The 15,693-nt window shown below is 44.1% G+C and overlaps 1 protein-coding gene across 7 annotated transcripts in view; it reads right to left on the reverse strand.

Annotated features, from left to right (window-relative positions):
- The window catches only part of klc1a (kinesin light chain 1a), a 185,082-nt gene that overhangs the window by 22,924 nt on the left and 146,465 nt on the right, over window positions 1-15,693 (reverse strand). For 6 of the 7 annotated variants that reach the window (XM_070879308.1, XM_070879309.1, XM_070879307.1 and 3 more), the window contains exon 14: window positions 8,942-9,072. In XM_070879308.1, coding sequence (XP_070735409.1) covers window positions 8,942-9,072 — 131 coding nt within the window. Of the gene's footprint in view, window positions 1-1,165; window positions 1,249-8,941; window positions 9,073-15,693 lie in introns of all 7 variants that reach the window. The other variant, XM_070879311.1, reaches the window with a different exon arrangement.

Raw genomic sequence — 15,693 nt, forward strand, 5'->3', positions numbered from 1 at the left:
TTATTAACAAATAGATCGCTAAAGATTATTAGTTTTTTTTTTACAATGACTGAAGGCAGTAACAGAGACATGTAATTTAAATTATTTTCTCCTCCCGTCTCTTCCACACCCGACTCCCAAATTCAACAATTGGTATCAATGTTCTGGCTGCGAAAGATGACATTGAATTATGTGGAATTTTACAGCACAGAAACGGGCCATTCGGTCCAACAGGTCTATGTCAATGTTTATGCTCCACACAAGCCTCCAGCCACCTTACCCCATCAACATAGATGGAGATCTCCAACTCCAGATTACTACGCAGCAACTTTTAGGAAAGTCTATACGTGAGTATGTCAGACAGGACTGGGCATGGCCCATGAGGCTCCCTTCTGTTAAACAACCTACCAACAAAGAGTAAAAGGCATCACAGACAAGCCCAATATTTTCTTTGCCCAGCATCCATAGATGGCACTTTTTTTTTGGGGGGGGGGGGGGGGGGAAAGAGAGAGAGAAGGTAGTTCAACTAGAGAGCTGGAGATTTTATGAATCCACTTTTTCAGATTTACGATAAGTATCAAATGCACAATGCTATACTTTTGTAAAAAAATGATTTCCTCAAATATCAGACTCCTTCCCCCAGTCCCCCGTCTCCATTCTCCCACCCCCAGCCCTCTCGATCGCGGGCTTCCTCCTCCTTAGCGCGGGCCTCCTCCTCCCCCAGCCCTCCCCATCGCGGGCCTCCTCCTCCCCTGCCCTCCCGATCGCGGGCCTCCTCCTCCCCTGCCCTCCCGATCGCGGGCCTCCTCCTCCCCTGCCCTCCCGATCGCGGGCCTCCTCCTCCCCAGTGCGGGCCTCCTCCTCCCCTGCCCTCCCGATCGCGGGCCTCCTCCTCCCCAGCACGAGCCTCCTCCTCCCCTGCCCTCCCGATTGCGGGCCTCCTCCTCCCTAGCCCTCCTCATCGTGGGCTTCCTCCTCCCCAGCTCTAACAATCGCGAGCCGCCTCTCCCCCAGCCCTCCCCATCGCGGGTCTCCTCCTTCCCAGCCCTCCCCCTTCCCAGCCCTCCCCATCCCAGCCCTCCCCATCGCGGGCCTCCTCCTCCCCAGTCCTCCCGATCGCCGGTCGCCTCTGTTATGTATTTAACCCTTTGTAACTTGCATTACACCTGACCACCAGAGGGCCTACCTGTTGAGTCCCAAGGGATCCCAGCATTCCTTGTGAGCACAGCATATAAGGCGGCCACCCATGAGGTACCGGCACTCTGGAACCTTAATAAAAGGAGCTACGGTCACACTTGCTCATTACACACAGTACTCAGTCTCACCATTTATTATGAGTGTAACAATTGGGAGGCCTTCGTGGAGAGACTCGACCAATACTTTGTGGCCAACAAGCTGGAAGGGGACGAGAACGCCACTAAACGAAGGCCGATCCTCCTAACTGTCTGTGGGGCAACAACCTTTGGCCTCAAAGAATCTCCTGGCCTCGGCAAAACCAACAGAGAAATCCTACAAAGAATTGTGTACATTGTTCCAGGAGCACCTAAATCCTAAGGAAAGCGTTTGGATGGCGAGATATCGGTTCTACACGTGTCAACGATTGGAGGGCCAGGAAGTGGCGAGCTACGTCGCCGAACTAAGGCGCCTCGCAGGACATTGAGAGTTTGAGGGATTCCTAGAACAAATGCTCAGAAACTTTTTTGTACTGGGCATCGGACATGAGGCAATCCTTCGCAAACTGTTGACTATAGAAACTCAGAATCTGAGTAAAGCCATAACGATAGCCCAGGCATTTATGTTCACCAGCGACAACACCAAGCAGATTTTGCAGAACAAAGAAGTTTCGGATGGTACTGTGCATAAAGTAACATCGGTTTTGAGCAGAAATGTACATGGCAGAACGTACACGCCGGCTGTGGTGGCCCGATCTCAATTGACCCATAGTGCACCATCATCTGTTAATGCGAGGCAGTTAATATCCTGTTGGCGCTGCGGAGGTGATCATCGGCCCCATCAATGCCGCTTTAAGCACTATGCGTGCAATGGTTGCAGGACAATGGGACACCTCCAACGAATATGCAGGCGAGCTGCAAACCCTGCAAAACACCATGTTGCAGAGAAAGATCGATCCACAGTGGATCAGACGGAGTTGGAAACGCGTATGGAGGAGGCAGAAGTGTACAGGGTACACACGTTCACGACGAAATGCCCACCAATAATGTTGAAAGTTGAACTGAACGGCATCCCAGTATCTATGGAGCTGGACACAGGGGCAAGTCAGTCCATAATGAGTAAAAAGGCCTTCGACAGGCTGTGGGGAAAGAAGGCACACAGGCCCAAGCTCAGTCCCATTCACACTACACTAAGGACTTACACCAAGGAACTAATCCCTGTAATTGGCAGTGCAGAAGTCAAAGTCTCCAATGATGGAGCAGTACACGAACTCCCACTGTGGATTGTGTCAGGGGATGGCCCCACGTTGTTTGGCAGAAGCTGGCTGGGGAAAATCCGCTGGAACCGGGACGACATCCGAGCGCTTTCGTCCGTCGATGACGCCTTATGTACCCAGGTTCTAAGCAAGTTCCCATCGTTATTCAAGCCAGGCATTGGAAGCTTTTTGGGGGCGAAAGTGCAGATCCATTTGGTTCCTGGCATGCGACCCATCTACCACAAGGCTTCGGCGGTACCGTACATGATGCGTGAAAAAGTGGAAATTGAGCTGGACAGGCTGCAACGTGAAGGCATCATCGCGCCGGTGGAATTCAACAACTGGGCCAGTCCGATTATCCCGGTACTCAAGGAGGACGGTACGGTTAGAATTTCCGGGGACTATAAAGTGGCGATTAACCATTTTTCGCTGCAGGACCAGTACCCGCTACCCAAGGCAGACGACCTATTTGCAACCCTGGCTGGAGGGAAGACATTCACCAAGCTGGACCTGACCTTGGCCTACATGATGCAGGAGCTGCAGGAGTCTTCGAAAGGCCTCACCTGTATCAACCCGCACAAAGGTCCGTTTATCTACAATCGGTGCCCGTTCGGGATTCGGTCGGCCGCGGCGATCGTCCAGCGGAACATGGAGAGCCTGCTAAAGTCGGTTCCTTGCAGTGGTCTTCCAGGACGACATATTGGTTACAGGTCGGGACACCATGGAACACCTGAAGAATCTGGAGGAGGTTCTTAGTCGATTGGATCGCATGGGGCTCAGGTTGAAACGCTCGAAGTGTGTTTTCCTGGCACAGGATGTCGAATTCTTAGGAAGGAGAATCGCAGCAGACAGCATCAGACCCACCGACGCCATCAAGAATGCGCCGCGACCACAAAACGTGACGGAGCTGCGGTCGTTCCTAGGACTCCTTAACTATTTCGGTAATTTCCTACCTGGGTTAAGCACCCTGCCAGAACCCCTACATGCGCTACTGTGCAAGGGAGGTGACTGTGTATGGGGGAATTCACAAGAGGCTGCCTTTAAGAAAGCCAGAAATTTATTGTGTTCTAACAAACTGCTTGTCCTGTATAATCCATGTAAATGATTAGTGTTAGCTTGCGATGTGTCGTCATACGGGGTCGGGTGTGTGTTACAACAGGCTAATGATTCGGGGATTTTGCAACCGGTTGCGTATGCATCCAGGAGTTTGTCCAAGGCCGAAAGGGCCCACAGCATGGTTGAAAAAGAGGCTCTGGCGTGCGTTTATGGGGTTAAAAAAAAAAGTGCACCAGTACTTATTTGGCCTCAAGTTCGAGCTTGAAACTGACCACAAGCCGCTCATAATCGCTATTCTCTGAGAGCAAAGGGATTAATACCAATGCCTCTGCCCACATCCAAAAATGGGCGCTCATGCTGTCGGCATACAACTATGTAATCCGCCACAGAGAACTGCGCAGATGCTCTCAGTGGGCTACCATTGCCCATCACCGGGGTGGAAATGGCACAGCCAGCAGACTTGCTCATGGTCATGGAGGCATTTGAGAACGAGAAGTCTCCCCTTACGGCCCGCCTGATCAGGACCTGGACCACCAGCCAGAATCCTTTACTGTCCTTGGTAAAAAAAATAAAACTGTGTCCTCCATGGGAGCTGGTCCAGCGTCCCAGTGGAGATGCAGGAAGCGATTAAGCCGTTCCACAGATGCAAAGACTAGTTGTCCCTGCAGGCGGACTGTTTTTTGTGGGGCAATCGCGTGGTCTTGCCCAAGAAAGACAGAGACACACTTATTTGCGATCTGCACAACACCCACGCAGGCATCATAATGATGAAAGCCATAGCCACGTGTGGTGGCCTGGCATCGACTCAGATTTAGAGTCGTGCGTGCGCCAGTGCAACACTTGAGCAATGCACCCAGAGAGACACCGCTAAGTTTGTGGTCGTGGCTATCCAAACAGTGGTCGAGGATTCATGTAGACTATGCGGGCTCATTCCTAGGCAAAATGTTTTTGGTTGTCGTGGACGCTTAATCAAAATGGATTGAATGTGCAATAATGTCTGTAAGCACATCCACAGCCACCAGCGAAAGCCTACGAGCCATGTTTGCCACGCACGGCTTGCCTGATGTCCTAGTCAGCGATAATGGGCCATGCTTCACCAGTGCTGAATTCAAGGAATTCATGACACGCAATGGGATTAAACGTGTCACATCTGCCCCGTTGAAACCCGCATCCAATGGCCGGGCAGAACGGGCAGTTCAGACCATCAAGCGAAGCTTGAAACGTATGTCAGAAGACTCCCTGCAGACCTGGTTGTCCCGAGTGCTGCTCAGCTACCGCACCAGACCCCACTCACTCACCGGAATTCCCCAGCTGAGCTGCTCATGAAAAGGGTGCTTAAAACAAGGCTCTCTCTTGTCCACCCTGATCTCCATGATCACGTGGAGGGCAAGCGGCATCAACAAAGTGTGTACCATGATCGCGCAAATTTGTCACGCGGTATTAAGATCAATGATCCTGTATTTGTGCTCAATTATGGACATGGTCCCAAATGGCTCGCTGGCACGGTCACAGCCAAAGAGGGGCGTAGGGTGTTTCAGGTCAAACTGACCAATGGACAAATGCACAGAAAACATTTGGACCAAATCAAATTGCGGTTCACCAACAGCTACGAACAACCCGAAGAGGACAACACCAACTCTGACCTTCCAACGCTCACACAAATGGCAACTGACATCATAGTTGACCACGAAACCGAACTCATCATCCCCAGCAGCCCGGCAAGGCCAGCTGCCCAACAGCCCAGTTGCCCACCAGCCCAGTGAAGAACTGACCAACCCACCCACACCAGCATTAGTACTGAGACAATCGACAAGGGAGCGCAAAGTCCCAGATCGTCTCACCTTGTAAATAAGTGTACTGTTGACTTCACGAGGGAGTGATGTTATGTACTTAACCCTTTGTAACTTGCATTACACCTGACCACCAGAGTGCCCACCTGTTGGAGTCCCAAGGGATGCTGGGATCCCTTGGGAGCACGGTAAAAAAGTAGGCCACCCACGAGGTACTGGCACTCTGGAACCTTAATAAAGGAGCTAAGGTCACACTTGTTCATGACACACAGTACTCAGTCTCACCATTTATTATGAGTACGAACAGCCTCCTCCCCAGCCCTCCCGATCACGGGCCTACTTGCCCCAGCCCGCCCCATAGCGGGCCTCCTCTTCCCCAGCCCTCCCAATCGTGAGTCTACTGCCCCCAGCCCTCCCAATCGCGAGTCTACTGCCCCCAGCCCTCCCGATCACGGGCCTACTGCCCCTAGCCCTCCCGATCACGGGCCTACTGCCCCCAGCCCTCCCGATCACGGGCCTACTGCCCCCAGCCCTCCCGATCACGGGCCTACTGCCCCCAGCCCTCCCGATCACGGGCCTACTGCCCCCAGCCTTCCCGATCACGGGCCTACTGCCCCCAGCCCTCCCGATCACGGGCCTACTGCCCCCAGCCCTCCCGATTGTATCCCCAAATCCCTCAATCATGGCCTCCTCCTCCCAGCTCTTCCCCCCCCATTGTCCCTATTGCTGGCTGGCTGCCGGGCATGATACAACCCTACACGATGCATATATGGCCCTCCCATTAAGATAGTTAGGATCTCCACGTCCACAGCCTTACCAGGTTCCTTGTCTAATTTTGGCCTCACCTGCACTCTCCCCACCTTCTGTAAATATCAAGGCCATAGAAGCCATGTACATTCTTAAGATAAAAAGAAGGGCATGTGACAAGAATAGGCCAAGAATTGGCTGACTGCTCATGTCCAAAGACAAATAAGACTTAAACAAAAATGTTTTCATAGATTAAAAGTAGATAATTCCTGGGAAAACATGTACAGGTACTGTGCTGAACTAAAGGAAACTAAAGTTGCTATTAGATCAGCTAATAGGTTAGTGGGGGGGATAAAAGGGGATAGTGAACAATTGTGGTAGTAATGGGAAATGCTTTATTTTAAAGCTGCGATAAGAGAACCATCGAAGACTGTATTGGGATAATGAAAGATTCTCTGGGGCAGATGAGATGGGACTCAGGTTACGTAGGAGTACTTTGCATCAGTCTTTACTCTTGAAACTGATGCTCAGCGCACAGCAATAAGTTGTGCTATCAACAGTGAAATGGTTAATATTAAAATAGATGAGGGTACTGTCTTCGACAGAACAAGGTTGATAACCCAGATGACATTCACCCAAGGGTCTTCAAGGAATGAGACAGGTGCTGTGCAAATCCGTTGCCTATATCTTTAGCAGCTCATTAGAATTGAGGATTGTTCCCTCAAAATGGAGGAATGCTAATATAGTTCCAATTTTTTTTATTTTTAAAAAGGATGATGATGATGATCATCATAGGTGGTCCCTCGAAACGAGGATGATTTGCTGCCATGCCAAAAAAAGGACGAGTTCACAGGTGTTTCAATGAAGGACCTGAACTACATCCTGAAAGGTGGAAGATGCTTGTGTGTGAATTTTTTTAACGTGGGGTGGCCATTGCACACCAGCCACCACACAGGCTTAACAGAGCTAGATCTTGGTCCAGTGGCAAGGATTACCCAAGATGACTGGAGACCAGCTCTGCTGCACGGACCTAGTGCGCACACATATCGCAGTGTGGGCTGGCCCATGCTGCCCCTGGGCCCGAACTCGAGCCTCTCCTGGGCCCCGATCACGTCCCTCTACAAGTCTCTCGCTGCTCCTTCGCCCTTCTCGCTGTTCCTGTTGTATCTGCCCACGCTCCAATCACCGACCTAGATCTTGATGACGTCACTCTTCACACCCATCACCCTCCTGCACCAGCTCGCGCTATACCTTGCAGTGGTACGCCTCCACACGCTGCTCCTTTTATGGCCCCCGACCTGCCGCTGGTGTTCCCTCGCAAATCGAGGCCTCCACGCTGCTCCTGGACCTCCGCACGCCGCTTCTTTTATGACCCCGACCTGCCACTGATGTTCCCTCGCAGGCCGGCTCGCCTTATCAAAAAGGATGATAAGGCAGAGCTGGATAACAATATGCCCATTAGCTTGACTTCAGTAATATCTAAGATGCTTGGAAAGTATAAGAGATGCTCTATATAGTCACTTAGATAGAGAAGGTGTCATTAGGGGCACTCAACCTGGCTTCTGAAAAAGACGATCATGTCTTATTAATTTGATCAAATTTATTTGAAGAAGTTAGTAAGTTGGTGGATGAGGGCAACCCAGTAGATATTGTCCACTTGGACTTTCAGAAAGTCTTTAATGATGTAATTTGTAAGAGGATACTCTACAAGATAGAATCTTTTGGAATTCGAGGTAATCTGTTGTGGTGGTTTAAGAATTGGTTGAATGTCTGTAAGCAGAAAGGTGTTGTCAATGGATCTGGATGAGGACCAACCGGTTACTAGTGATGTCCCACAGGGATCAGTGTTAGGATCTTTGCTCTTCATTATCTTCATTAATGACTCAGATGTTGGGAGAAATGATCCGCAAGTTTGTGAATGATACAAAGCTATGTGTGCACGTTAGGGCTGTAGAGGATGCAAAACTTCTACAAGCAGCTCTCAATATGTTGGGAGAATGGGCCAGTGTATGGCAGATAGTATTTAACTTAGAAAAGTGTATGTTATGCAGATAGGCGAGTCTAATGCTAAATATAGATATAACCTACAGGAAATAGAATTGAAATCAGCGGTGAAAAAGATCTGGGTGTTATAGTGCATCTCTCTAAAGGTTCACAACCAATGTGATTTAGATAGACTTAAAGAGCTGGGTCTATATACTTTAGAGAAGCACAGACTCCAGGGCCATTTGTTGGAGATTTATAAAATAATGGAGACTAGATTGTGAACAAAGTAATTCAACTGGGTAGGTCAGGAAGGGGAAGGGGTCACGCTTAACACGTTAGCCGGAACTATGTTGGATGTGTGTGATTCTTCTTTTCCTAGAGAGTAATAGACCTGTGGAATAGGTTGGCAGCTTGTGCAGTGAACGCTGATTCGCTGTATACCTACAAGAGAGCTCTAGACGTGTTTCTGGCTGGGGTGGAGATCACGTCGTATAAGAGGTAGATATCCTGTAATGTAAGTCAGGGTCAATGTGATCTCCCGGACTAGTTTTGGTCAGCTAAAAAAGGTCACATATTCACATCCGCTGCCCACTTGACATGCTTAGCTTTATAAATCTGGCCACCTCAGCAGCAAGGCTCATTTTATTCATGACTATCCAACTACCTAATAGCAAGTTGTCAGGCTATTATAGTTCCTACATTACAACAGTCACTGCACTTCAAAAACAAGTACTTCATTAGCTGTAAAGTGCTTGGGACATTGAGGTTGTGAAAGGCGCTATATAAATGCATATCATTATTTTTTCTTTCTATTAGATGAAACCATGACTGTCAAATTTCATGAACAATTACTTGTAAGTAAAACTTTCATAATAACCTCTATAATAGTCACAGTTCCGCGCCAAAGTCAAACAGTTCAGAACGCAGTTCCAGAAATCAGGAAATGAATAATTACCCAGAATTCTTTGGCTCATTATCTCGTGGACTTCCACCTTTCAGTTTTCTGACTAGTTTCTCACTACTGCGTCTGATGGAGGCACGAAGTTTGCTGAAAGAGCCACTACGTTTCAGAGATCCAGTTCCATCCTACAAACCAGATATAAAGTGTGTAATTAACAATTCTATTTTAACTTGATCAGCAAAACTTTTGGAGTAAGTCTTAACACTACTGAACTCTGAACAAGGAACTTTAACGAAAACAGTACAGGTTTACTTTTTATAAAATACAGTTACTAATAAGTTTTATATTTCACTATAAAATGGGATGGGGAGGAGCCCCAATTATCGATTTGTATTTTCTTATATATAAAAACTCATTACATGCAAAATTTATTTTGTATCTCCAAAATTCAACTATATGTCTTTTTTTTTTAAAGTGCAGTACAAGTGCATTATGCAGTACAAGTCTCCCAAAATAATTCTCCTTTTGGAAACCTTTTTCAATACAAGATGCCGATTATTAAACTAACTCAGCTACTTATATTAGCTGTTCTAAATCTAGTCTGTAAATTGGACTATGCTGTAATGTGTACAATTCTTGTCCTTTTCAACAAGATAATACTGGTCAATCAACAGTTATAAATCACTAAATTATAACGGTCAATATAATTTGTATTATTCATGCATCTGTTTCTTCAAATAATTTGGTATCTAAAGTAATTTAACAATGAATAGAAATTGTCTGACATCTCAGCCTTTTATTATACTATATTGTTCATGGCCTATCTAAAAAAAAATAATATTTGCTGCCAAATATCACTGTGAAATTAGATCATGCAAAATACCCTTGCATCAATTTAAAACATTTTGAAAAAAAAAGTGTGAAATTCATGTTTGCTGTATTTTCTCAGACAAAGCAAGTTATTTACCTTTCTAATGTAGTTCTGTACGTCCCTATGCCTCACAGAACAGTAGTGATATGGTTATAGTTACACATTTTAAATTCTAGTTGAAATGAATTATCCAGCACCTTGGACATAGTAAGACCTTAATAAGAAAAGTTTAGAACTGAACACGCCTGTATCCGGTTGCACAGTATCATTAAGTCTCTAGATTTTTCATGCTGATTATAATTACAGAGGAGTAATGAGCGCTTACATTTGCTATTCCTCAAGGTACTAACTTTTGCTGGAGTACAATTTCACATCCACCAGCATCTCTGATACCTCACCCAACTGGCAATCCCAGGAAAATATTGTTGTTGGCAGGCTATTTGACTGAAGAAAGCATCACAGCCGAGTCAGATTCACATATGATTACTTTTCCGGCAGGAGTCACTGGATAGCAATCAGCAGCAGGAATCTGATTTTCATCTCCAGACCAGGGCACTGAGGCTAACTGTAGCACTGCAAGTCATGTTGATCCTGAGATTAATTAATTTAGCACAGACCAGGAATAAAACCTTGGACTGACTGGGTTGTATGCCTTGGTGTCACACTGGTCACTGCCTTTAACTATTTGGGGGAAGCCCTCCTACATATATATTTTTTTAACATGAAGTATTCTAATCTCTATGCCACATTTCTTCTCCTCACTTAAGAAGATCTCCATCTTGTTTAGAGGGAGAGGTTGACAGGTATCATGTGGGACCCAGACAACGTTCTACATATAATCAACATGACACCCATGAAATTCATCCTCCTGTGGAAGCCTTCTCCTGAAGCATAAGTTGGGATCTTCTAATGAGCAGCTGTTTTATTCCATTTGCTCTCAATGTTTAATTCAACTGTAAAGAGCATGTAATCTTGCTAAGTGTTTTTGATTGAGGTAGAAATATTATTGCAGTTCTCAAGAATTAAACACAATGAATATATTTTCCAATTGAAGGTCAGGTATGTTCAGAGGTGCATTCCTCTGTGTGTTGTTGTTAAGCAGCAGTTAACCAATTTAAAATAAAGTAAATGGGTTAACTATTGCCCATAAATTGAGCACAAAGGTACAAGCAAATTAAATACTCGTACCTAAACTTCACTGACTGAAAATTGTACATAAGTTTTAATAAACCTTTTTTCCTCCAAATGTAAATTCATACCAAGATTTTGTCTAATATTGTGTTTAGGAGATTAAATATTACCAATGCATTACGATGTGGCATTTATTAATGCATCACTGCTATCTGGTTACGACTAATTGAAAAAACAGGCATTTCAAGTTCTGTATTTTGGCTCTATCAACCTACTATTTTTATAAAAAATATTTAAGTACTGTGCACAATTCTAGTCTCCGTATTACAAAAAAGATATAGTAGAATTGTAGAAATTGCAAAAAAGATTTACAGGGATGATATCAGAACCGAGAGGTTATAACTAACTTAATTTGGAACCTTTCGTTTAGATTGGAAAACTCAGTTTGTCACTCTGCTCCACGATATAAGAAAGGCAAGGGGGAAACCAGGGAATTATAGACCAGTTAGCCTAACATCTGTGGTCGGGAAATTACTAGTCTATAATTAATGATAGAGTGACTGAACACCTTGAAAATTTTCAGCTGATCAGAGAGCCAGCATGGATTTGTGAAAGGTAGGTCATGCCTGACAAACCGGATTGAATTTTTTTTGAAGAGGTGACTAAAGTAGTGGACAGGGAAATGTCTATGGATTTATTTATATGGACTTCCAGAGGGCATTTGATTAAAGTCCTTTATAAGAGACGGTTAGCTAAAGTTGACGCTCATGGAATTGAAGGCAAATTATTGGCCTGGTTAGCAAATTGGCTGAGTGGCAGGAGACAGAGTGGCGATAATGGGCTGGTACTCTAATTGGCAGGCTGTGACTAGTGGTGTCCCGCAGGGTCCTGTGTTGGGGTCTCAACTATTCATCGTATTTATTAACGACTTAGATAATTAGATAGAAAGCCACATATCTAAGTTTGCCGATGACACAAAGATAGGCAGCATTGCAGGCAATAGACGGAAGCATAAAATTACAAAGAGCTATTAATAAATTAAGCGAATGGGCAAAACTATGGCAAATGGATTTCAATGTAAAGAAAGACAGACTTGCATTTATAGAGCGTCTTTCATGACCACTAGACATCTCAAAACACTTTACAATCAATGAAGTACTTTTGGAGTGCAGTCACTGTTGTAATGTGGGAAATGTGAGGTCATCCACTTTGGACCCAAAAAGGATACTTTCTAAAAGGTGAAAAGCTAGAAACAATGGAGGTCCAAAGAGACTTGGGGGTCCATGTACATAAATCATTAAAATGTCATGGACAGGTACAGAAAATAATTAAAAAGGCTATATATCTAGAGGATTAGAATACAAGTGGGTAGAAGTTATGTAACAGCTATATAAAGCCTGGTCAGTCCTCTTCTGGAGTACTGTGAGCAGTTCTGGGCACCACACCATAGGAAGGATATATTGGTCTTGGAGGGAGTGCAGCGTAGATTATTAACTAGAATGTTACCTGGACTCCAAGGGTTAAAATATGAGAAACCGATTACACAAACTAAGCTTGTATTTCTTGTAAATTAAAAGGGTAAGGGGTGATTTGATCGAAGTTTTCAAGACATTAAGGGGAACTGGTAGGGTAGAGAGAGAGAGAGAAACTATTTCCGCTGGTTGGGGAGTTTAGGACTAGGGGCCATAATCTAAAAATTATAGCCAGGCCTTTCAGGAGTAAGTTCGGAAACATTTTTACATGCAAAGGTTGGTAGAAGTTTAGAACTTTCTTCCACATACTGATGCTTGGTCAATTGTTAATTTTAAATCGGAGATTGGTAGATTTTTGTTAACCAAAGATATTAAGGGATATGGGGCAAAGGGATAAATGGAGTTAGGTCTCAGATTAGCCGTGATCACATTGAATAGCTGAACGGCCTAAAGGTGACCTGATAAAGGTCTTTAAAATTATGAAGAGGTTTGATAAGAGTTTATGTTGAGAAGATGTTTCCACTTGTGAGTCAGTACAAAACTAGAGGGCATAAATATAAGCTAGTCACTAATAAATCCAATAAAGAGAAACCTCTTTACTGAGAGTGGTTAGATTGTGGAACTTGCTACCACGTAGAGTAGTTGAGGCAAACAGCATTGATGCATTTAAGGGGAAGCTAGATAAGTACATGAAGGAAAATGGAGTAGAGGACAGTATATGTTGATAGGGTGAGATGATGTAAGGTGGGAACAGGCTTCTGTGCTTTAAATACTATGTAATATTTGCCAATATTATTGTGAAAAAAAGCCGTACAATTTTTCATGGGGGGAGCCAAGACTCTCTCTTCCTTCCTGGAAATCATTGCAATATTTTTCACATTCAAAGTAAAAATCACCATTTCTTGGATAAATTATACAACATCAAATTAAAAATCATAAGCTTGAAGCTATTCCTCTCATCTCTTCTCCTCCCCTCTCCAGAAGTACTGTAAAACACTGAGGCACATTCTTAAATATCTGGATAAAACTGTTGTATATCTAAGCTGTCAAAATTGAGTGTTAATGGTTGATAAATATGTTACTGTAACTCAAAAATCTTGGTAACATAGGAAAATTGAATCTTTGATTTGTATTTGATTTTGTTTAAACCTCCAGTATTCTGATTAAAATTCACCATCTTATAAAACTGAACAAATTTATTTCTATTTGTTCAGTTATGAAACAGGGGTACACAAAATGATCTTCTGGCGCACAATCTTATCGACCTATTATTCAGTGAAAACTTGGGGGAAAATAATTGCACGTCTACTTTATTAATGATTGCTAATTATTATGTTGTGCCCAAATTATAATATCCCATGATGTAGGGAAGAAGAATGTCTTATGATAGTGCTCTGTCAAATTTGTAAAGATATATTTAGCAAGTCCCAGAATTCTATGTTGGAGGATGCAGAGGAAAAGTAAGCATTACAAAGCAGACCACAGAGGCAAAAGACAGATCAGTTAGATACTGAGCTAGTTTATTAAGAGTTAGAAAAGAGACAATTACACACACCACTAGACACTCAAGAAACTAGTAGAGATCAGTTAACGAATGCACCAAGATTAGACACGAGTTCCACCGCAGAATAAAAATAAAAACATTTCAACACATTTTTAAAAGATCCTTAAACAGACTACAAGAGCTTTAATAACTTGTGCACATAAAGATCATGCCTAGGTTTTACAGTTTCTGGCTGTATACCACATCATGCTATTTCATCAGTATTTTTCTCACTTGAGAGCAACCGTTACCATCACTTGCCATTTTATAGGATAAAGCATTAGGAGATCTGTCACGCTGTTACATAACAGAGATGCCAAACCATGAAGTCTCAAATACAGGCCATTTAAACCTGATAACTCAGTAAACAGATTAAACAACAGAGTGTTAGATATGTGATTTAATTTTAAAATGTAGGTCTCCTATGATTTATACACCTGCTGGCATCTCTGTTAATACAAGAATCAGTCAATTGTGGTAATGATTACAGTTTTGGACAGATATATCGAGGCTACAAATGTACAATAAACTACTCTGCAGAATTACAACAACCTTGAAACAGTTCTCGGTAAATAAAGTATAGCTTAGACAAAGTTAAAAATTGCAGTGCTGCAGAGAGAAGTTAAAGCCTGAAGATGGTGCATGCCCTTCATGCCGGAGACAGAACTAGTATCACAAAAGGTATGTATCTATGCCTGCCAGACAAAAAAAAGGAAAGAGGAAAAACAAGTCAAAACTGTTGCAAAACCTTCAACAGTTTCAATTGTTTAAGAAATTACACAAACAGTATTTCTAGGTCAAACAAAGGTCATATTTGCTGCTCACCACTTTACAAGTCCAGCACTCATACTTAAATGTGTCAATTACTAAACTTATGGGATGTACTGGCAACATTATGCTACCCTTAAAAGAGAGCAAGTGGAGTGGTGGGAGGAAGGGGGCCAAGAAGAACGATGAGGAGGAATAGAGATAGAAGGTGAAGAGGAAGCTGGCGGGTGGGCGGGCAGTGGGGCGGCGGCGAGGGCAAGCGGCGGGGGCGCGAGGGGGGAGGGGAAAGAGAGGAAAAGTACAGAAGACGGTGGAGAGAGAGAGAGAGAGAGATCTGGCCATCAGAGGCATTGATCTCTAAAAGTTCATGAGCAATGGTGTGAAGCAATAGCTAGAACGAATAGGGTGCTAGAATGTATTTATAGGGCAATTCACTATAAGGCAAAGCATACTATTTTGTCCTTGTACATGACCTTAGTTCGGCCTCAGTTAAAATACTTTGACCAGTTTTGGTTTCCTCGCATAGTGGGCGATATTGAGGCTTCAGAAAGGGTTTGAAGGGCCACAAGATTAATTCCCAGTTTGAAGTATCTTAGTTAGTGAGATACTCAAAGAGCTGGCACTCTACACTTTAGAAGTGAAGACTGAGGAATGATTCTATCGAGGTTTTTAAGATGACAGAAAATAGATTATGTTTGTGTAGTTTGTTTCAACAGTTTGTTTGGTTAGAGAGGACCAGGGTTCACAATACAATCTCAAGTTATGCAAGGCCAGATCTAGGTTAGATATTAGGTGGTGGTTCTTTTCCCAGGCAATACTGGTTCTGTCGAAATAGTGGTCAGGTTTATATGGTGAAAGCGAATTCACTAAATTCCTTCAAGTGATAGCTGGGTCGGTTTCTGGCTGAGAGAGAGATTACCTTGTACAAATGGTAGGTATTGTATAACATCAATCAGGGACATGGTGCTCTTCCTGGAATAGTTTTGATCACATAAGGGGGTCAGAAAGAAATTTACCAGAT

The sequence above is a fragment of the Pristiophorus japonicus genome, chromosome 4 (genome assembly GCF_044704955.1).
Source record: "Pristiophorus japonicus isolate sPriJap1 chromosome 4, sPriJap1.hap1, whole genome shotgun sequence".
Classification (NCBI taxonomy): Eukaryota; Metazoa; Chordata; class Chondrichthyes; family Pristiophoridae; genus Pristiophorus; species Pristiophorus japonicus.